General features: G+C 42.0%; 1 protein-coding gene across 1 annotated transcript in view; it reads right to left on the bottom strand.

Annotated features, from left to right (window-relative positions):
• Nucleotides 1-9,563: 9,563 nt before the first annotated feature.
• PGBD5 (piggyBac transposable element derived 5) overlaps nucleotides 9,564-24,227 on the bottom strand; it is a 67,467-nt gene continuing 52,803 nt past the window's right edge. The window contains exons 4-7 of the mRNA XM_081855850.1: nucleotides 19,742-19,922; nucleotides 16,906-17,103; nucleotides 16,546-16,651; nucleotides 9,564-10,574 (exon numbers count right to left, since the gene is read on the bottom strand). Of these exons, the coding sequence (XP_081711976.1) occupies nucleotides 10,379-10,574; nucleotides 16,546-16,651; nucleotides 16,906-17,103; nucleotides 19,742-19,922 (681 nt within the window). The 3' untranslated portion in view covers nucleotides 9,564-10,378. The remainder of the gene's footprint in view (nucleotides 10,575-16,545; nucleotides 16,652-16,905; nucleotides 17,104-19,741; nucleotides 19,923-24,227) is intronic.

The raw sequence follows: 24,227 nt of genomic DNA, 5'->3' as shown, positions 1-24,227 counted from the left end.
ATGTTTAATCATGTCCTCCACCCTTCCCTCCAGCAAAAATGAGACAGGAGAAGATATAATCTATATTTGACTGTATTTCAAAGTTGTTGATTGTAAACAAACTTTGCATTGGGAAGGGGAAAATCACATGACAAGATATCAGAGTGATACTATAAATCCATTCAGTTGTTTTGTTACCACACTTCACATTTTGGAACTCAGAATTTAGCTTATGGTGTAGAAAACTTGTAAAAATTTTATTGCAAGCGTGCCTTTGTGTAGAACAAAAACCATAGTCACAAAATTTAGGTCCTCACGTGAACCAAGGAGCCAGGAATACTGATGGGAACATTCTGTTAGGATCCCCACACATGCATTTCCTGAACAAATACAGATAGATAGATAGATATATGTATAAAATTGATCTTAAAAGTTTCAAACCAAATGGTAAACAAAACAGCACCGCACATTTAAATCTATAATTGACATTGTTTAACAGAACATTTTTTGGGAAGAAAATGGAAGCTTGCAACTGAACTGCTATCATTGTCGTGTTGTGAACATAGCCTGATAATACAAGGGTAGCTGAATGCACTTTTCACAACAACAGCACTACAATAGTGTTCTGTACAGTCATTTCATTTGATGGAATGTAAGTTGCAAAGGTGGAAAGAACTAAAAGGTTTTTTAAAAAAAGAATTGTAGCTCATAGGGCTTCCTTCCAGAACACCATCTCCTCTGTGTTGCCTTTGCCTGTTTAAGTGACAACAAATCCCAATATCTTTTTTTAGTGCCTTGACTGGTGCTATCTCAGCCATAACTTTCTAGTGCACCAAAGGGGAAATTGCAAAGGCTGGCTGTATCAAAAACCGCTTGTAGGGTTTGTGTTTTTTGTGGGGAAAAGAGGACTGAATAACCAGAAACAGACATTCCTAAACCAGAACAATTGAAATTGGTGAAGGAAGCTACTAAAACCCAACTCTTCCTTTCAGATTTCTCAGCACTTCTGGTTCCTCTTAGACTACCTCCTCCCACAGGCCAAGCCACTTATATCAGCCATCATATCATAACTGCTAAGTTGGTTTAGTTTGGCCAAAAAAATAATAAATTTTTTTTGGTCAGTTTCACTTTTGCTCTCCAGATTTTGTAAATAAACCTCTCTCCAGGTCAGATTACAAAGTGGCTACAGAATCAGAGCCCAGGAAACAAAACAAGCCATAAAGTGTATAGTGGGAACAATTTTGAGTTGAATGTCCAACATCTTCCCTGTACCAGTTGCATGAGCAGCAGCGTCCCATGCTTGCGGTGAAGTGTGGCGTCTCTGCTAATTGTACACCTTGATACAGATGAATTTGTAAAGCATTGCTACAAAACTGAGAACATGGGGAGCTGCCTTATACTGAGTCAGACCGTTCATTTGGTCCATTTTGCTCAGTACGGTCTACACTGACTTTCCAGGGTTTCAGGCAGGAGTCATTCCCAGCCCAGCCCTTACTGGAGCTGCCAGCAACTGAATTTAGAATCTCCCACATGCCAAATAGATGCTCCAGCCACACTTCCCAATGCTCTGTCCTTTGGGGTTCCCCATAAATGGCACCAAAAGTTCTGATCAGAGGTGGGGAAGGCAGGCTCACTAGCATTTCTGCCCTCTGGAGACCCCTCTGAGTGCTGCCTCAAACTTAGCTGCAGCATTGTCCCTTCCTTGCTTGGGATAAAAGCACCCCGTACTGCTACCCAATTTGTGCTGTCCCCGTCTTGTCTTCTGCTCAGAAGGATTTTGCCATCTCCCATCATCTGCGCCTAGATAGCTCTTGTCATCATCTAGTAAACATCCTGCCCTGGTACAACAGAAACAGGTTATCAAGAAACAGGGCTGGTCTCCTGTTTAAATTATTACACACATGATGGCAAATATCTATTTCCGGAAACAGGTGAATAGTTGAAGGGAGTGACATTTTATACACACCACATCTAATACAGTTCTACTTCATAGTGATATGTAGGTATACTTGAACAGGGCTCCAGAGAGCTGTTGATGCCATGTGCAGTTTAAAAAGCCTACCAAGATCCCATTAAGCACAATAAAAAGGTAAAGGGACCCCTGACCATTAGGTCCAGTTGTGGATGACTCTGGGGTTGTGGCACTCATCTCGCTTTACTGGCCATGGGAGCCATCGTACAGCTTCTGGGTCATGTGGCCAGCATGACTAAGCCGCTTCTGGCAAACCGGAGCAGCACATGGAAATGCCGTTTACCTTCCCGCCGGAGCGGTACCTATTTATCTACTTGCACTTTGACGTGTTTTCGAACTGCTAGGTTGGCAGGAACTTGGTACCGAGCAACGGGAGCTCACCCCGTCGCGGGGATTCGAACCGCTGACCTTCTGATGGGCAAGCCCTAGGCTCAGTGGTTTAGACCACAGCGCCACCCACGTCCCAATAGAATTTACCGAAAAGAAAAATGCAGCATACAGTAAAAAGCATGGTGGCTGATGGGATACCTCTGATATCTTTGCCACAATAGGTTGCCCTGTCACAGTGATTGCCATCAATATACCCTGTCTTGATTTGGATGAAATTTACACAAATGCCTACATAACTAAATGGCCAAAGTTCAACGTTCGAAAATGATTTGCATTTTCATACTTGCACTGGTGTAACATGAGGGGTTGAGCTGGTCTAAGCACTTACGGGAGTGTAAGTCGAAAATGGCTTTTAAGGACCAATGATGCTTTTAAAAATCAAGGCTCGTGACACACACGTTAACGAGGAATCTTCGTACAGATATTGTTTTGAAAAGAAATAGCATTTAATAACAGAAAATTGAACTGCTTGAAATCTGCGGGTTTGGGTGCATAGGAATTGACTGTTTAGTTTAAAAATCTAAGTAAACTTAACTTCAAAGGCAGACTTATGCATATAATAAGTGCAGAGGACGAGTGTTGCTTTCTTACTTGGAGAAAGCTGCCGTTGCCTCAGGGTATTTATACGTGGGCCGCGGTGGTGGATTTTAATGCTCAAGACCCATCACAAATTCTCTAGTAAGCTCATATATCCTAGTCAGGTTGAATTTGGTTTCTAAAGGCAGTGAACTGCAGTGTTGCTATGTATTATTAGCCTTGTGGCCAAAAGAAAAAGATCTATTGCAACATCATATGGTACCAGCTCATCAACACTTTTGAGGTTCATCCCAAGACCCAAATCTGGAAAAGTTGGGGAAGACACTGTGTGAGGCTGTGATCAGTGAAGTTTTCTTCTGAGTCAATGTGTCATAGGATTGCGCTGTAAGCCTTAGGAAGGTCTGCCACATCTTTCAAAATCCACAGTAAAGCCTACATTAATATCTGGGATATTGCTGGCTTTGCTACTCTCTTCGAACAGTGGATCACAACTCCCCTTTTTCCCTCTGCTCTTGTCTCTTAAACTTATTACAGGGTTGAAACAAAATAAAAAAATTCCTTCGAGTAGCACCTTAGAGACCAACTAAGTTTGTTATTGGTATGAGCTTTCGTGTGCGTGCACACTTAGTGTATCTGAAGAAGTGTGTATGCACACAAAAGCTCATACCAATAACAAACTTAGTTGGTCTCTAAGGTGCTACTCGAAGGAATTTTTTTATTTTGTTTCGACTATGGCAGACCAACACGGCTACCTACCTGTAATTATTACAGGGTGTTATTTTGCTTTATATCTGAGAAGGCTCTTTCACAGAGAGTATGAGAAGACACAATGGAAGGAAAACTAAGGAGCTCTTTCAAATCTATACATACTAATAGTTTGTTACAATGCAATGATAAGGTGTTACTTCTAATATTTCTGTTAGGAACCTCACTGAGCAGCAGTGCTTTTTCCCCCCAGGGGTACTCAACGGTATGTGATACCTGCACCTCTTTTTTCTAAAAGAAAAGCACTGTAACAACTTCATAGTGAGTACCAACACCTTTTTTCTAGAAGAAAAGCACTGCTGAGCATCAATATTAGAGCTCACTGTTTAACTTTGAAAGGTATCTATTTATTGAGCAGGTTTACCTGCAGAGCTGTTGGCTACAGATCTTCCTCTGGAGGTTGGAATCTAGGAAGGGGCAAGTCGGTCAGTTTTGCTTTTATCTCTTTTTCTTATATTTCTAGTCTTGAATTCAGTTCAGCGCATGTCTGCATCAGTTTATATATATATATATATATATATATAAATATATATATAAATATATATATTGCCACAAAAATGAGATGAGCCCACAGTGTGCACATCTCCTAATGTATATTTATATGCAATCTTGCCCAAGACACACATTTTTGCAACATGATTTCCCCATCCGTAAGTCATTTTTAATGTTGTTTTCACTAATGTGCATTTTTATATGCTATTTCCTCTAATGTGTGTATTTTGGATTTTTTGTTTGTTTCCTGGTTGGACCACAACATCACAAAATTTGGAGAAGTGTGAATTTTAAAGGATAGCTTCATTTTAGTCATGTATTATTTCAGTGAGTGTGAATTATGGTAGGCATGCATTAAATTGCAAACTGAACTGACTTTTACCCCCTCCCTATTGGAACCTCACCTATAAGAACATTTCTGCAGAGTTTTATTAATGTCCTCATTTCCAATCATTTCATTAGGCTGTGGCCCTTGGTAGCTCCTGCAGGCAACGATTGCTTAGCCTGGCCACCTTCCATTTTCCTTTCTGCTAGTTTTCTATTTGGAAAGCCTACATTTTGTCCCATTGCAAGTGGGCAACACTGAAAAGACTACCAGCCAAAACACTACCAGCCAAAAGAACACAAAGCATTTTGTCTATTCTGAACATAGTATTCAGAACCATAACTTTCTAGTGCATGGAGATCTCACACAGCTTTGGAAGCTCATGAGAAGTAAATATGAATTACTGCAGAGAATAGGCAGCCAACTGCTCAACAGGCTCAACCCTTTCATCTTATTAGGCTTTCATGTTAGATATGCAATGCTCAGAGACTCCTCCAGCTCATATATTGGTAGCAGAAGGCAGTAAAGAAGTAGTGCTAGAATGTCAAAAATGGTGTCCTAAGATTCACTAGGATCTTGGACATGGAATGTAACTTCTGATGCAAAAAGGAGTGGTCGTAAACATCAGAAATGCCGCCAGATCTCATAAGAGAATTGATGGAAACTACTACTAACAAGCTGTAAGCTCAATTGTGGACACTTGGCTGTCATATACACTAGATAGAGCCACTCCAATATTCAAGGATGGATTTGTGAGTGGCCAACCCAGAAAATGTAATTTTTTAAAAAATGCAGTTCTTAATCTTAACTTCTTTTCTCTATTCCACATTTTATAGGGCAAAAAAAGGCTCTTGCATTTCCATGTGTTGCAGTGAGTAGTTCATTAGTGCATTTATTATTATTTTTTTAAAAAAGCACTTTCTTGAACTCTGTGACTGGGAGGCGTCATCAAAGTACAAAATACTGAAATGATGCGGCCTCATCCTGAATCACTGCTGAAATGAGCACCAGAACTGGCAGTCCATACCTGGAGGAAGCACAGGAAGAAGCTAGGAGAGGTCTCATTAACTGCCAGGTCAGATGAGATTCTGCTAAGCACCTGTTAGCAGAACAAAGCCTTCTGTAGGGAAGCATCAATTAAAAGTTCTAAAGTGGCTTCTTTTTGAGTTGCTGCCCTCTTGCTAAACTTTAGGGAGCTATATCCTCATAAATGTACAAGAACGAAAAATCGTGAGATCCCCAAATCAATTATTAAATGGCACAAGAGAACTGCATGTAGGAACAAGGATTTCTGTGGGTTTTTTTAAACCGAACAAAAGTAGTGCCTGGAAGGGATGGCTAGGAAGAGCAAAAAGTGGAGCCCATCAGGTTTATCTTTTAACCCCCCACCATTTAATTGTCAAACATATAAATGGGAAAGGGGGTCAGTCAGGAGTCAGTGTCCTACTAAGCATTCAGAGTTTTCAAAAAAGTTCCCAAACAACGCTCATTTTGCCCTTGCTTTAGTGAGCAGGAAGATGTTCCATTCCAGAATAATAAACAATAGTCAAAGGAACATCTTAACAGAGCATGGCGACACGATACTCGGAGGATAATTTATTGTGCATGGTGTGTGGTTTATATATTGCATTGCCATGACAACTTTTTCCCCATGTTGAATGGCTGAGCTGCAACAATGCCCAAAGGCCCCGATCCAACTCTAGGCCTGAGTAGGATGTTGTGTACATGCATCAATTGGTGGGGAGGGGTTGCACCTATGAATGGGTTCCGAATAAGCGTCAAAATGTATGGAAAGCTACGTCCAGATGTGTCCCTGTATCAGTTACACATGCAGACGGTTGCTTCCATGTCTCCTTCTAGTGCTGAGTGACAGACATTAGCAGAGGGAAAACCAGTTACCTCAAACAGGCAGCCTTTTCACTCTTCCATCTCTTTGGTCAACTTGACTTTTGTGGCATTCAGCATGTGATAAGAATGTTTCATTCGCTTCTGCCCCCCTTTGTTGAACAGCTCCCAGACATGAGACTGGCAAAGATCCTTGCTGACTGCTTACGTGGTTACTAATATAGCAGATCAACATAGTTACTATTTTATCTAGAGGAAATAATAGCCAAATGCTTGTGTATGCTTCCCCAGAAGTAAATCCCAGTGCGTTCAGTGGGACCTATGCATAGGTTGAAATCCTAAACAAGAAGGAAGTTTTACAGTCCAACATATAAAATGCTGGTCAGCTGGGAAGGACAGGTTCATATTTGTCATGTTGGCAAAGGATAAGCTGAAACTGTATAGGAATCAACTTGCTTTCCCCAACTCACCAGCATTACAGATGTTGGCTTGCAAGACTTCCATCCTTTATGCAGTATCTTGCAGAAACTCAAGCACACAATAGTGATGCCCTTGTGATCTAGTCAGAAATTGAACACTTTCAAATTCTGTTGATTCCAGTGGGAGGAATTTAAATCTATGTCCTGGTCAAATTGTTTGAGAGTAGTCAAACGAGGGTAGTAGACACAGCCCTTTTCAGATAACTTCCTAGCACTTTTGTCTGATTAATTGGGGAAAGAGGGAGAGGAGGAATTAAATTCTGGCTTCATCCCAAAGGCTGACTGGAATCTGAGTTGGCCACAACATTTTTGTGCAGTTAGATTATTAGTACCTTACAGTGCAATCCTATGTATATCACTCAGAAATAAGTCTCATTGGGTTCCCGGGGACTAAGAATGGACAAATCAGTTCCAGTTCTTAAATTTAAATCTTAAATTCAGTTCTACATATTCCTGCAACCTGTGATTTTTTTAAAAAAAACCTAATAAAAATTTGTCAGCATTTTAGTATGAATTTCTCTGATTGAACACATTTTTGTATGCAGTTTTAACTAATATACACATATTTTTTTTGCAAAGCAGTTTCCCCTGATAAAAAGCATTTGTGTATGCTATTTTCATGAATATATGCATTTTTATGCCCATTTTACCCTAGAATATGCTTTTCTGTACACATCACTTGACACAACCGCCCTGCAAAATTCAAAGTGTGAATCTTGGAGGATTACTGTTTTTCAGTTCACATATCGTTCAAAAAAAGTGCAAATTAGGTAGTTTAAAGGTGAACGCAAAATGAATTGAATTCCTCTCGTTGGGGCTTACTCTCAGGTAAGCATGCATAGAACTGAGGCTGAGGACACCCAGATGCAAAGAGCTGAGTTAGGGCTCTGTAAGCTTCCCAGGGTGTTGTTTATCTCCCAAGACCTGACAGCAGAGCAGTGGGCTTTGGCACGCTCTTGGAGTGTTTAAGCTCAAGATGTATATTTGTAAATGAATGTAAACATTAGAAAACAGCAGTAACCCTCTAGTGACTGACCTCCTCCTAAAGGAATCCAAGCGCTATACCGCTGGACCTTTTCACAACTTAGAATAGTTGGGTGAGTGTAATAATATATTTTTGAAACGCATTTAGGAAACCATCACATGCCAATGAGTAGAGTGTCTAGGTGGGAACTGAAGCTCATTACCAAACAACATCCGGCTGCCATTTTGTTTTTTCTCACTCCAAAGCTGTAAAATCTAATAACCACTGTTAACTACAAGGAAAAAAATTATCAGGAGCCAATCCCTGAGGCCAAACTAAGACCTGGTGGAAATTTTAATACAAGAAAATAATTTTGTTAAAACATCTGACTGGCTGTTGCTATAGATTTCTATTAAGTATATCTTGATCCTATGACCCACACTGAACTCTGTGGAGTCCTTAATTCCAGTGGGAATTTAACTTGTGTCTATGTAAGAGAGAAGCATTACTGGTTGGGTGCAACATATTTGGAAGATTGTTTCATACAGAAACCTTCAGAATAAGTAGGGAGTCTGCCATGAAGCCTTATTCGCTTCACTCACCTTTCATATTGGTGCACTATAGGACTCCAGGGGGAGGGAAAAGAGGGCAGAGGCAGGAATTGACCCTGGAATCAGACACCGCTGAGTTGAGCCTCATTTACTTACCGGTAATTGAGAAAAACAGCAAGGAGAGCCTTTCTGCATTACTATTTTCTACAGGGAAATTCATGTGTGTGTATATACTCTCTAGTAATCTTACTGGGCTGAGAGGCTGCAGGAACAGCATCCTGTCAGGCTACATCCCTGACTATGTAAAGAATGGGTGGGTGGAACGTTCTCCATATAATAGTACCACTGTTTTCCTTAAGGAGTTGTAATGCAGCCAGATTTCCTTGCTCTATGGTATGGCCTTTAGGAGAGGATGAGTTCTGGGTAAAACAAGCTACCCCTCCCTATCTCTCAGGAATGTTAGCCCTTAAAAACCACTAGTGCCAGTGAATGTAGAAGAATTCAGGCCCTCCTCGGAAAGCCCATGAATATACTTTCCCAGAGGAGATCTTGCCACTCTGCTGATGGAAGGTGTTTATACTGAGCTCATGCTCTATGCAAGCGATGGGGAACCTATGGCCCTCCAGGTATTTGTGGTACTACAGCTCCCATTACCACTGGGGCTGATGGAAGCAGAGACCAACAGGTTGGCCATCCCTACTTTAATGAAAGCCTTTTATCGTGTCCTCTTGCAACTCTTGGCCACTAGTACCATAAACTTCCAAGTAGCCTCCCTACTCACAAACCACCTATTTGTCATGTTGCCCTTGTGAGAGCTATAGGTCCCTTGCTTGGATTGTGGTTGATTTCAAAACCTCGGTACATGGTTTTTACAGATGTGTAATTTCTGCAAATGTGTAACTATTATGGGAAGTCTCCACTTCAAAGAAGTCTTGCAGAACAACACCCTGAGCACACAACAAAACATATTGAACTATTATTTCCTGCCAGGTTTGTGCAAATATTAACTAAAAGGTATGTTAAAACAGTCTTGACCAGGAGGGTGGGGTGGAGGGGTAGTGCATTACATTATGATCCAAATCCAAAGATGCTCTCGCGCAATAGTGCATTATGTGCTGTCAGCAGTATTTTCATGGAAAATTCAGATATGGGATATGCATCTGCAAAGAGAGAGCAGTGGGAAGCCTCTGGTTCTGCTTTTTTCATTGTTGCTTGTGCTGTGGGATCCTGTGTATGTTTGCAGATACTAAAAGTTAACGAAAAGTTAGATTATCTTTTGTATTAGTGTGCTTTGATGCTGGGAAAAGAATATACTGTGTTTAAAATTAAATTAAATCTCTCGCGTTGTGGCATCACTGAAGTTAGCCTCAAAGCTCACACTGACTTTAAGGTGAAATGACATTAGCTTTGATAGGCAAAGCCACCGATTTCTGGCTATTCCTTTATATTTTTTTAAATTGTTTTTTTTTCTTCCCCCTCCTAAATTATATTCCCTCCTACAATCCAAAAGCATTGCAAGAAAATAAAATCTTCGTCAGTAATCTAAGTCCCCGCTGCCGTTGCCTAACCATAGGCTTACAAAATAGATTTATACATTTTCCAGTATCTCTTTTTAGCGACCTCTCCGTGACCCTTTGCCAGGCGCTGAGCATCTGCAACCACAGGACACCGCTTGTGTCTACACTGTATGTGGATCACACATTTTAAAAAAACTGAATATGCTTTACAGTAATGCCCCGTCTGAACAATTGAGCCACTTCAGTTTGGGAGAGGACAGGGAAAGGGGCCTCATGTGACAATTAACACCCTGTTTAACAAATAGTATTAAGAAACAGCTGCTAACTTAAATTTGCTTCTGATTAAGTGCCCATGACACTCTTTAGGGCCTTGGGGATACTGGTGGGGCCTTCATCAAAGCCTACCACCACCACCACGTTCATGGCTTCCCTGGTCACTTTGTCACATGGGGGAGCAGCATGGTTGCTGTGATTGCAAGGTCCTCACTTTGGCGTTCCAGAGTTGTCGTCTTCTTCCTCCTCCTCTTCCCCGCTCCTGACCTAAGCCACGGGGAATGGTGCATCAATGGCAAGGTGAAATATCCTCCAATCCCAGTAGCTCTTTGACAAGTCTCTCGCCGAACTGCACCCGGCTGTACTTTTTCACGTGGTAGGCGTCGGACATTTTGTATAGGATGTAGGCGTTGTTTATGGCAATGCTGATGGCAAACCAGAACACTTGCTGCCAGGTCTTGTTTGGTTTATGAGAGATGAAATACCTAGAAAGAACAAAAAAAGGGGGGGGGGAGGGAATCCAGCGGTCATGAAAACGTTTCTGAGATAAGGCAAAGGGTCTGTGCCCTAAAAACTACAGAATCTAGACACAAGACAGAAGAATGTTCTGTCTGTCTATGTCTTACACTTAAGAAATCTGGCAATCAATGGCAGTGGGAATAGGGAGTTTGTTGGTTGGTAAAAAAATATACAGAAATGAATCTTGCTGATTTCTCTATAAGCTGGCGAAATGGGAGAGAGGACTTTATTCTGCCACAGCAACATAGCCACCAGAAGGGACGGTATTTGTTTAACAATCCCAGGCGCCTAATGCTTTTTGGACCAACAGGCAGCTTAAACTGGCATGGCAGAGACTGAGAAAAATGATGTTTGATTTTGCTAGATTTTCTCATAGCGCACACTGGTGCATCGGCACTGCTGCTGAAGAGCAGTCCATTGAATTCTGCACCTGAGAAAGCACATTTTGTGTTGCCTGCAAAGCGTCAATGCAAAAACACTTCAGTGCCAACTGTTTTCATGTGATTGGCCTTGGACATTTCGTACAGGATTTAGGGATTGTTGGTGACGCTCATTTGACATCAACACAAAACCAAGCCTTCCGTGTTATTGACCCTCTCCTGTGGAATGCTTCTCCAACAGGGATTCCACAAGCACCTTCTGTACTAACTTCCAAACGTTTGCCAAAGACTTTTCTTGGCAGCCAGGCTTATGCTGACAACTGAGAAAAGTATTTTCCAAAACAGTCGGCTGGTGATATGGTTTACATTTTTGTATTCATTTTAACTGGTAAACTGCTTTGATTTTTTTTAAATGGATCTTTTTTAAATAAATAAATATGGGAGAAGATTAAGACTAAACGGTTCCTGATTTCAGTGCCCAGCACAGTACCTTAAGTTTGTGCTGTGACTTGGAGAAGTAAAAGGAATCAATTCCCTCGTCAAACATAATTTATGAGCTTTTCTTCTAAACTGCAGTATCCTGACATGACACGTCCTCTCATGACAGTTTTCCTCTCTCGGTACAAAATGTTCTTCAGTCACCTTTCAACAAGCTCCATGTGTAAATAGGTCATGGAAGAGCTCTAGAATTGCAGCCCAGCGAAGTCAGCCATGCCCCAAAAGTTTGTCTAAAACCAGAATCTTCCTATGTGGTGTCTGACTAAGGATGCTTTCATGGTCAACTGAAAAAATCATGTGTGAAATAAACAGGAATGTTGTATACTGGTTGGTATTGTGAGCAGCAAGATCTTCTGGGGAGATGAGATAGAGCTGCTATTAAATAACAAATTCATCCAAAGGGTTGAACTACTTCCATGCAGTTGTTGCTCAATGTTAAGTTCTGTGTGCTCACACACACACTCACTCTCCCTACTGTAAGTTTGATTCCCCCCCCACTACCACTTTCTAGTTTTAATGTGAGTGAAATGGAGGCAACAAAATCTCCACGTGTCTATGCCCCACTATTTTATTTAAAATGAATGAAGAGTTGTAGCAGTTAGCACCTGCTACACTGGACCCAAACTACACTTGCTTTTCGCTCAATATAAAGGATGACTCAAACACCTTTCTTCTATTTGCTCCCTAATTTGTGCAGACTTAGCATTTGCTTTCAAGCGTGAGTGTACTGGGCACGCTGTTAACTATTTCGAAGGGCTGCTTTCGATTGCTTATATTCTTGCTCTTTCACTAAGAGGCTGAGGGTATTTTGATTACAAAAAAAATTGCTTCGGGGAAATACTTTAGAAACACACATTCAAGCCTACAAATTTCATTTAAATTGCACGAAATGAGTCATTTTATAAGAATGCTTATGGATTTCTGTATTGGCCCCATTATAGGCAAATGGCAGGAGTTTGGATGAAGATTTTTTCAAAACAGCCAAACTCCTGCCATTTGCCTATAATGGGGCCAATACAGAAATCCATAAGCATTCTTATAAAATGACTTTATAGTTGCCTACACACCATTCCTCTCCCAAAGAATCTTGGGAACTGTAGTTCTTAGAGGCACAATTCTCAATACTGTTGACAAACTACAGCTCCTAGAATTCTTTGGGGAAAGTAATGTGCCTGATGTATATGCAACCTATGTTTGGATATACTTCAACTGAAGTAGCCCATTTATAAGAAGGTCTCGTCTCTCTTTAGATGAAGATAGCATCTTTCTCTCTTTTTTCTAAGAGGCCTTTTTAGGGCATGGTGATGGATTGGTGAAAATAAAATGGCAACGCCATAAAACAAAAACACTTTTTCACTTTTCTACCACTTGTGTATTCCAGACCAGTATTTTGGTTGGGACACACCTACTAAAGTGACCACAGGGAACCATTTTTTTTTGTTGGGGGGTGGGTGGGATTCAGTTTCTAAGAGATTGGCATAATGGCCCTTGAAGAAGCAGCCTATAGAAAGGCTGCCCAAATTTGTTTTTGCCAAGTCCTTTCCCTTTCCTGTAGAACCTCGGCCAAATGGATGCCTCTCCACCCCCATCCTCTGCCCCATTTCCCAGCCTGCAATCCTATTTTCTTCACAGAGTTTCCGGTTCCACTGGCTGTCTTTCACAGCTGTGCTGTCACTATTTGTGTCCTTTCTTTTTCAGCTATGCCTCCAAGAAAAACAAGCAAAACAACACTGAAGTTATGCCAAAGAAGACCCGAGTGAGAACTTTCCTCCCTTTTTTTACTCCATGGAAGAGGGAGGCTCCTGTACTTGGAAACTGCTTGCCATGGCATTTTATTTGAATCGGGATAGGGAACAGCCTCTGAGCACAAAGGCTGGGCTTAACTGTCCCAGATACACCAAATAGCTAGTTCTTCTATATGAAAAATGGATACTGGGTAGTTCTTTGAGGACTTTATCACTTTAGTGTGCAGGCAAGGAAACCCTATTTTCAAATTTGAAAACATAACATGCAAAACTAGACAGAAAGAAAATACAAGCACTATGTACTTGCTTAAACACTAAACCACAAATATATCCTTTGTAGAAAAAGTTAACCAAAGTAGCCCTCTTAACAAACTATTGCTTTGTTACTCAAGTAGGTTAGAAACCTTGTGAACAGAGAAGAGTGGCAAGTGTCAACTTGGAACCGTAATTCTGGAAGAGAGGTTTATCATCTCTGCATACAACATCTATTAAACAGATGAGCCTCTCTGACCTGCATGTAACATGTAAGCTTTAGTCATAATTGCCCACATCCACATTTTATTAAATCACCCAGAGAATGATTAGGGAACAGTTGAGTTATGTGAACATAATTTTGGATTTTTGAATGAATACGATGGTCACCACTCTGGTCACTTCTCTCCCCATTCCCCATGGAAACAGGGAAGTGCATGTGCACACACTTTGCTCTTCCAAAAGAAACGGGTGAAAGTCGGATCCCGTAGGATTAAGCTGAGTCTTGAACGACACATAGAGCTGAAAGAGGAAGTGGGAAAGAGTGCCACAGTTCCAACTTCCTCCTTCAGCTCTATTTACTTTTCAGGAGAGAGAGAAAAGTAATCCTCCTCTCCACCTCATGACCAGTGAGGCAGTAAGAGAAGTAGAGGTACTGATGCCTTGTGGACACTTGGTGATGGCCTTGTTGGTACCACTGACATCGCTGGTTGCTGTCTAAGTTAATGGCCATTTCTAAATCTGTGTCATCTATACAAAACTGTAAACAATGTAGAAGAATTGTGTCACATGTTCAAAAGATTTGCTGAAAGATTTCCTCCAGGCTCGTGTGGAAAACTGGCTAGATTTCAATACTGTTGTTACTGACTCTTGTGTTTTCATCTGCTCCTGTACTTATTGCTTGTTCATTGTTTGTAATTGATTTTTTAAAATAAAAAATCTTATCTCACCCTGGTACCAGTATGTGATGACAGGTGGGTTGGAAATAAGTTTAAATATATAATCACAGATTATTTAAACGAATAACAAGACAGGGCCATGCTGGTAGCTCCTTTAGGGTGCCACAGTCCTGTTCAGGATAAAACAGTGATCCCTTTAGATGGGAGAAAAGGATAGGCTAATTCTGTGTGGAAACAAGTTAAAGCATGGAACAGAAATCAACCATGGTAATAAATAAAACTACACTCTCTAATGGTGATTATCTTGAGTTTGCGTGTCATGGTTGCTGCCATTTTACAGTGCCTAAGCTCCATTTTGGGAGCCAGCAAACCTTGCAAAGCAGCCAATTCTACTAATAGTGTATCTATATGTAGCATTTATTTGATTTAATTCTTTCTGTCACAGCCAAGAAGCAAAACTGAATTCTGGCCAGGTTGCCTTTCCCTTCCTGGAATTCCCAATGGAAATGCTAATCAGCTTGTTGCCAGGCAGGGGGCTGTTTGCCAACCTTGAATACTGAGTGATTAACACCGTGGCCAGTTCCATTTGGCCTATCACAAGCTCCAGTTCTGACTTGTCATATAAATGGCTGTAAGCATGCTTTGCTGAGTTGCAAAAGGTTTACTTTGGTTTTGAAGAGCTATGCATTCTACCTGATACCTTCTTGTGGTGACAAAGGTTGAGCTGAAGCTGCTCTGGAACCTAGACACCATGTGGCAGAAACCATCTTGTAACAATCTGAAAGAATTGCCCAGCTTGGTTCCTAGATTGTATGACTAAGACAGTCAAAGATTCAATGTGTTTAAGAAGTCTGTTTGGTGGAAGGTTCTCAGGCTATGAAGGACTTGCTCACAAATTTATTGACAGCTACACAAATTATTATAGCTAGGAAGTGGAAAGGGCAAGCAGAATATAAAATGGGAGAGTGGTATAAAGAGGTGTGGGATATGGCTATTAATGATAAATTAACATGTGCCATTAAGGTAAGACAGGGAATATGCTGGAGTAATGATTTTGAGGAGATATTGTAAAATTTGTACTGTTCAAACGGAAGGGGGTCAAAGCATTGCAAGAGTTGTTGAAATTTTGGGAGGTTGGATAGTTACAATAGAATGTTCTCAGTGGTGGGATGCACATTTTTATTATTATTTATTTATGATTATTACATCGTCAAAATAAATAAATAAGAAGCTGTCAGTTTCCCCCCTTTAACAGCAGCAGCTGGGTTGGGAAGCAGTATTAGAACCATGGAGTAGGAAGGGGGGGTGGAGGCTTTTTTAAACCCCTTTGACAACTCCACCTCACAAATTGCTATAGGGCTGTGGAGGAAAACCACTTACAACACCAATGGAAGTTTCCATCTCAGAACAAAAAGGAACAGGCACGGGGTGTGTGTGATTTTTTGGCAGAACTGTAGTGCTGGTGAAAGATTTAAATGCACTGTTTCCCTCTTCCTCTACTCTAAACAAAATTCTAATTCCCCATAGCTTCTCCAAAGTGGGGAAAATGTTAGGAAAACCAGTCATGGGTCTTCCACAGCATGTCTTGAGTCACCTCTGAGTATTTTTATCCCTGTGCAAATGCACCTCAGAACTGAAAAGCAGTTGAAAAGGGTAAAATTTCCTGACCCAATAGTTTTCCAACTACAATAAGCTTTTCACATGGGGGGACATGTAAAAATGTGGTCCCTCAGCTGCAGTGTGAAGTACTACAACCCAGGGAGGGGTGTGCTGCGTGCCATTTCTGCACATTGGAAATATGCTGTTTCTATGTGGTAGAAACCAATTTTTATTCTTAGCCACAAATCCACACTGAAGCTCAGGGTGTAATTATTGAGGGACAGTGCCTATATGTGGTTCTTAGAGGCACTACACTTCTGTAAAACAAGAAAATCCTTAATAAAAAATATTTTTTTTTTTTTTAAAAAAAACATCCCCACCGTGACCCAGCTCTTTTAGAAGATATTCAGACAAGTTGGGAATGAAGTTCTATGCTTGGCTTCGTTGTCCATGCTGGAGTCAGTGAAGGCAAAGTCAGGTATCTACTTTCTTCTGAAAGTAGTACCCTTATTCCAACAGTATGGCATTCATCCTCAAGTCCCCACCACCCCACGACTTGCTTACTTGCTGTATTTGTCATCATATTTGCAGATATAACTAAGATGAGCAGCAAAGGCTTCTACTGCCAACGGGCAAGGGATCTCTCCACTTTTTCTCTTAATTATGACACCTGTTTCGATGAAAAAGAAACATGTTGGTTGTCACTTGTGGTTAACATGCAGTATGCTCTGATCCTGATAATTATCACCCCTCCAAAGCTGGTGCTATTCCCTTTTTAGGGGGAGGGGGGCAGAATTTGCATGTTGGATGCAAAGATACAGTTAATGTCCTATCTAGTTTGACCCTTAATTGCCCTGGGTTCGTAACCTGTTTTGGGGGTCCAGGTCCCACCCCCCAAGCAATGTAGCATCTCTGAGCCCTTACCTTGTTGAATTGGAGAATAAGCGTTGGTCAAAAACCGAAAGTAGCCTTTATTGTACCAGCAGATCAAGGACATGTTTCCTTTCATCTTTATCCTATATTGTCCTCGAGACTGAGGAGCATCTGGGTTATTTAGCATAGATGGAGGCAGGCCTGTGCAGTCACTTTTTCTTGCACTTAACAACCCACAACAATAAATCTCTGCAAATAGAAGATGACAATACATATCTATTAGCAAAACTACCTTGAGGTTTGAGAGTTGAATGGAACGGTCATCTCCTGACCTACCAGGCTTAGAGGGGGAAAGGTGGGGCAATGACTTACAGTTTCCATGAGGAAATCCTTCTTGTCTCAATAAAGAATGCCATATAAAAGGAAATCCCAGGAGAATTGTGTGGTGAATTGTCTACTGTATGAATGAGATTGCAATGCATTTCCAAGGGAGAAGACTAACTGGAATGGGAAACCCCAAAGGAAGTGGATCTGCTTAGCTGTGCCATACGTCACGACAGTAAAGGTCACCTTGTCTATAGCAGGAACTGAGAACCCGTAGTTCTCCAGATGTTGTTAGACTACAGTTTCCCTCACAATTGGTCATGCTGGCTGGGGCAGATGGGCATTGGAGTCCAACAATATCTGGAGGACCGCAGCGGTTCACTACCCCTAGTCTAAAACATTGCAATTTGACAAATTTAAAGCATGGCATTATCAGACTACGGTCTGAAGTGCCAAGGATGGGTAAGGTGATTCAACAAGATTTCCTGCCATTTTCATTCAAAAAAGCTAAAACATAAAAACATAAAATAAAAACCTTAAACATCTTAGCTTATAAGGACTAAAAGCTGAGTTCTTATAGAGAACTGTCTTTTTTCCATACTGGCATCTTGTGGCTATATTTCATGTCTATTGAGGCTTATAGATCACATTGCTGGTCCTACATTGCCCTTGGGATCCCTTCCAACTCAAGTTTCTACAACTCTATTCCTTTTGGTGTATTACAATTCAAAAATCCAAGCTTTCTTAAGCTCCACTAGAATCTTAAATGGTCTGGTTGAGAAGGAGCCGGTGGGGGAAATTGGATTTGTTCATATTTGTAATTCCAAGTCATTAGAAGGATTTCCAGCTGCAGTTCTAGCCACACCTGAACACGAAGATTCACATTTTAGTTCTGGGGCCCCTAAATGAAGGAAAGAACTAAGGTGGGTGGAGCAGGTGGATGAACCACTGAGCCTGGTACCAGTTGGAGAACACTAGCTTATTAGTATCATTACTGATAGGCTTACTGAGTTCAAGCACAAACTCTTTGAGGTTAAGAGAAGGCACAATGACTCCTCTCGACAAAGACTCCATGAACAGTAGGGCCGGCACAACCATAACACTGGACCAGCAGGTGCAGTTCTGATCACCTCTTAAACCTCTTCTATTTGTCTTTCCTGCCACAGTAAAACTCATAAGCCGTTCACTCCTATTGTGCAGATCCAATTTTCTCCAGTAGTGTGAAGTCAATGCTATCGAGTTTGCTAAGGGGGCCTTTAATTCAGAAGCACAAACACCAAAAGGTTAGAGGTAATTAAGCACAATCTTTCTTTCAGTCCAGACAGAGAACTTGTAAATGGAGCGTCACCTTACAAAGGGTAATGAGAACCATATGTCAACCACCTCTCTAATGCAACAGAACAAATGAGGCATCCTAGATTTATGACCAAGACAAGTGACTGCTTTTACAGTGGCAGCAGATTTAGTGCCAGCACATGGCACATGTAACTTACACAGATTCTAAAAAATAAACCTGCGATGGAAGCTCACAGTTGCTAGGGCAGCAGGCAGTAAAAATGAAATCCATCTGGGTTGATGGATCTGTTCTGTTTTGTTACGCCTTTCTCTTATATATGATATACTTGTTTGGTGCAGGGGTGAAGCCTTGACAGTGACAGCATGTAGGTCAGCCTGGGAAACGACGGAGGGTGGGGCTGCCTACAATGCCCCCAGACAGCTGCGTGACAATTTTTTAACGTTAAGATTTTTATGAAGAGATTCTAAAACGCCCCAAGAAGAAAGCAGAACAATGGAAGCTTCTGTTGAAGGGGAAGGAAGGCTTCAAGAAATTCAGATGAGGCATTTCCCTGATTTATATCACACATGCCTCAGGACAGGTAATTTGGGCAAATGGTACAGAGAGAGAGAGAGAGAGAGAGAGAGAGAGAGAGAGAATGAAAATAGGGGATTGGGATTTAAATTCGGACTCCATCGTTCCTTTAAAGTGCAAATGGAAAGCTGGAAATCGCATTCTCTCAGGTCACATCTGTTTTGACCCAAAATAGAGAGTGACATCTTTATTTGCTCATTTGAGAAAAAGTAACAAGTGCCTCCTAGAGAGACAGCTTAGGTCACCACTACCTGCTTATCTGTCTGCATCTCCCACTTATGGGCACAAGTGAAATCTTTTTAAGTCACACCATATATTCAAACCATTCCGATTTCACTTTAAATTTCCCAAACCTTCCTGTGTCCTGAAGTTTTTTTTTAAAAAAATTATGGGCAATGTAGAATTAACACAGGCCATTTCTTTTCCCCATTAATTGTTGGAGGATGGTTGCGGGAGGGCGGGGGACAGAAATTCTGCTACCCCTAAAATGCCACAGCAATTAAACAGCTATGAATTGCCTCTGAGGTCCACAGGGATACTCCACAGCAACCATGTTAGCCTGTTTTCAGTTAAACTGTCAAAGCAGAAGCAAAACAAGAGAGCTTTGTGTCCCCGAAAGACCAACAATTCTATTGTTTTGTGAACTGGAGGCCAACCCCCCCCCCACAGGTCAACACGTAGCCCGACACAAACCTTGTTTCTCAAACTCTTCAAAGAGATTCAAGCTGGTGATGCTGGGCCCAGTAAAAATGATGTAGTTCTTCCCTGCCGCGTTCTGACAAAGGCTCTTGGCCACCATGCTGTGGAGCTGGGTTTTGTTCTTCAAAGCATCCAGGCCTTCCGTGCCACTTCCTTCTTTCAGGTGGACATAGATCTTAACAAGCAAGCAGGAGCAGGGGCAGGGGCAGAACAGCAGGGAGAAAAGTCAGTGTGCAGAAAGGCCAGTGGCAACGCTCTCTCATTCTTTGGGGAGATGAGCTGAATAGTACAAGTGCATACCTAATTCAGTGCTATAAGGCCTCTTCTGATGGACTATGCCAAAATGGCAAAATTAACTGGGAAGCTCGGAAATCAAGAAGACAATAATTTTAAGAAAGAATGGGGAAAGTTTATAATTTCTTTACGAGACCACTGTAAACAGGTTAAAACATGAGCAGGATTTTAGTCACACTTGTAAAGTAATGGAAAGTATGGATAATTTAGAAGGATAAAAATTTGGATAAGTACAGTGGTACCTCGGGTTACGAACTTAAAAATCAAATAATAAAAATAATAAAATGCTAAGGCCTCTTCAGTCCTGAAGGGGAGCAGTCCTATGCACAAGAAGCTGAAGAGAGGCAAGCTGGTGTAGCTTAAACCGGTGTAAAGTTACAGCAGATGCAAGTCCCGTTCAGCAGTGGGGCTGCTGCTCTGCCTAAACCTGGCAGAGGTAATTTTATGTTCTATAGCTGGTTGCCAGGTAATTTGATGGAACTGAATGGGCTCAAAATCCAGCCTAAGTTTCTCCTCTCTGGTCCTGCCTCCACCTCACCCCCAGAATGCCCCTTTGCGGGGACTTACTCCAGCCTCAGCTTAGCCAGCTTCTGCTCTGCTCCAGCTGTGCCAGGATGAGGAAGTTATACCACTGCGTCTGAGCCAGGATTGGAGATTTAATGCTGGCTGAGCCCAGATGTGCTGCAATTCTAAGCTGCTCATCCTGGCCGCTCTTGCCACAGGCTTGCCCCCCTGAAACTTTTTGTTGGAACTGCAGTAAGAAATCCCATCCCAAAGCTGAATTAGCAAGCATCGCTGCAAGAAAGAGCATGTTTACAGCTGGACTGTTTTCAAAAAACATTAGGTATTCATCCACAGGAAAAGCTACAGAGTTTGAATCGTGAAAGAGACTGATTGTTCATGGTTGTACAAAGAAAGAAAGAAAGAAAGAAAGAAAGAAAGAAAGAAAGAAAGAAAGAAAGAAAGAAAGAAAGAAATGCACACTGCTACTGCTTTTGGACTACTATGGGAAACAAGGAGTGCTTCACCTTACTGTGCAGCTTGAAAAGACATTTTCTTGTCACTATATTTTGGGTCCTCCATTTCTAGAGATGTATCTCTTACTCCATACACACCCATAGTAACGAGACATCAGCCCTGTTCAGGCATTCTTAAGTTCTATCCATGGAGTTCTGTGCCCTGGTATCAATACCCAGCCTTTCCCATACTAAGGAAGAAGATCTGAAGCAGGACAGTAGATGCATTGGGCAGAATGCCCAATCCTCCTTGCAGCTGGTAACCCTGCGCCATCAAGCAAACAATTCCTGTTGGCCAGGCATACAATTCCTATTTGGCCCATAAGCAGTCAGCTGACCTTACACTGAACCTGGATAAAGGTGGCGGGTGCTTAAATAGCTCACTGAGCTCTCCCCTCTGCCAGCATTGGTACAACATGTTTCTGTGGACGAGCTACTTCCACAGGATCTTAAGGCACAAGCCAATCCCAAGCAATTTTGCATTGGTTTCAGATTGAAGTATCAAGTTTTAAGAAAGGGTTAGGCTGTGGCAGAACCAAGGAACAGACACACCCAGAGGGAGCCTGATAGAGAGTTGTAGCAGCCGGGAGAAATTTGATCATGTCCTAAGACACTCCAGTCCTGTCTGAACAGAAGCAGTTTATGGCATGACTGATCCTTCTGCTCAAACTGCAGATTCAATTAGGCCAGTTACATAGGAAATTATGGCCATCCTATCAGCTAAAACATCCACTGACCACCGTTCAAGCAGCCTGTAGTAAACCAGTTTTTCGGTCCCACTGATTAGACATTTGGATGCATGTAAATAGTTGCAGAGAGTCCTCTGTGTGCATGGCAGAATCACATGGACACAAGGCGATGTAGCTGCAGGCCCATCTGTATCCATCACATGAGAATAGGACTGCAGCAGAAGGCAGCTATAATGGAAACTAGGAGAAAACCTAAAGCAGGTCTCACTTGGGGGCACAATTCAGTGGCAAGTTTTCTTGTGCAAACCTCAATTAAATGAACAGTGGTTCATTTCAACTGGGTTTAGGGATGAGATCTCCTTTGTGGTTACTAGCCTAACTTCTCATGGGCTTGAGCACCGCTCCTCAACACCTCTAGTGTGGCTGCAATACTTCTGGTTTTGATAGTTCACTATGTTGTCTAAACCCAACAACAACTGTGGTTCATCTTGGTTGAAACATGCCAATTTCGGACCATGAGTCATGCGGCTCGCTTGTTTCTGCCAGCCACTGCTCATCTCACTGTTCAACTAACCATTGGTCAACCATAATTGAGGGGTCTGGCATAATGCTAAATTCCCATTAACAGATAAACAAAAGCTTCAAAACTCCTTCTTGGGCCCACACCAGAGAAGGAGGTAGCAGCAGAGCACACACTCTTGGTGGGTGGGAGAGGTATTAGGAGCGTCCTACTCTCGTGTAGGACCCTGGCAAACACACATGCCTGACTGGCTGCTCTCTCCCTCCTGGTCGATCGTTCAGGAGCTTCAAAAGCTTTCTTCTGCCTGAACATCACAGTGACTGATGCCAACAGACATCAACACACTAAGGGATCTGCAGAGTATTCGCAGTTTGTGTAACAGAACTCAGTAGCTCAGCATTTGACTAATCTATGTTTATTTACATATACAGTGGTGCCTTGCAAGACGAAATTAATCCGTTCCGTGAGGCTCTTCGTATAGCGGTTTTCTCGTCTTGCGAAGCAAGCCCATTGACAGCTTAGCAGATTAGCGCTATTAGCGGTTTAGCGGCTTTTAGCGATCAGCTGTTAAGCGGATCAGCTGATAAGCGGCTTAGCGGCTTAGGAAAAGGGGGAAAAAGGGGGGGGAACCCGCAGGAACTCGCAAGACATTTTCGTCTTGCGAAGCAAGCCCATAGGGAAATTTGTTTTGCGAAGCGCCTCCAAAACGGAAAACCCTTTCGTCTAGCGGGTTTTCCGTCTTGCGAGGCGTTCTTCTTGCGGGGCACCACTGTAATACACTCGTAGCATTCTGACTTAGCTACTTCCTCTTTCTCATCAAAGAGAAAGAACAAAGGACAATAGTCCCATTTCACGGAACACAGTAACACAAACATCCTGTTTCTGTCACTTCCCACTCTGTGGAATGAAAACATACACCGTCATGTGCTAGACAACAATCCCATGACTGCAGACACGGGGAATGAATCTCCAAAATCCTCCCCTAATTCATGCACTGTGTTGCAGTCATCAGTGTAACTGCAACAACCATACAGATGTCATACACACAGTATACCCCTGTATCACCCGTTCCACCCTTGGAACTACCTGCAACTGGACTGGCCTTGGGCCTTACCATCTTGCAATTCTGACTAGTCTTGGCGTCATAAACCTTCTAACTGTCAGGAAGTCTCACATCTGGCTTTGTTGGGACTCGAACTCTAGTCTCGTTCCTCTCTGAGGAATTTGTGTTCACCCTTAAAGCCTTTGGGTGTGGTTTCCCGTCCCTTGAGGGCAAACCCTGTACCCCTTTCAAGACTTTGGGTTCCAAGACATGTGTCGAGCCACTAACCACAGCTAAATCTGCAACAGCCTAGGGTCAATGAATAAACCATGGTTTATAGTGACATCTGGAGACAGCCATTATGTTTGCATCTATTTTTAGAATGAGCACACAGAACTTCCCTGGCATGTAATTGTCCTGTACAAAGCAGCCACCAGGAAAGCAACTCTGTCCTGAGTAATATTCCAAAAGCCTATTTTCACAGACGTTTGAGCTGTCTGCCTAACAGCTGCAATAATCTATGCACAAATTGATGTCTTGGCCCTGTGCTTGACAGGGAAGGTTTCCATATGACCCTCATGAGTGGATATTCTTTAAGCCATGGCTTAATTAATACTTGGGAATGGATTTTTGGGATGCTCAAGGAGAAACAACAGTAAAGGAAGTATTATTTAAAAGAATTAAATGAAATATACTCTACGGGGTGTTGTGGAAGGGAGCTGTCTCAAAAAATATGAACAAGGCAACTGATAAATTCAACTGGTTTTATTCCTACAAGCTTTGAACTTTCACAAATTTCAGAGAGAGAGAGAGAGAGAGAGAGAGAGAGAGAGAGAGAGAGAGAGATGTTAAATATGGATACCCCTACAAAAATGACAGATGGCTAACCCTTCTGCAACTCTGCCCTTGAAAAGGAAAT

The sequence above is a fragment of the Podarcis erhardii genome (genome assembly GCF_964252035.2).
Source record: "Podarcis erhardii genome assembly, chromosome: 3".
In the NCBI taxonomy this organism is placed as follows: domain Eukaryota; kingdom Metazoa; phylum Chordata; class Lepidosauria; order Squamata; family Lacertidae; genus Podarcis; species Podarcis erhardii.
Note: the sequence above shows the minus strand (reverse complement) of the source record. Positions and strands in the feature narration are given on the sequence as shown.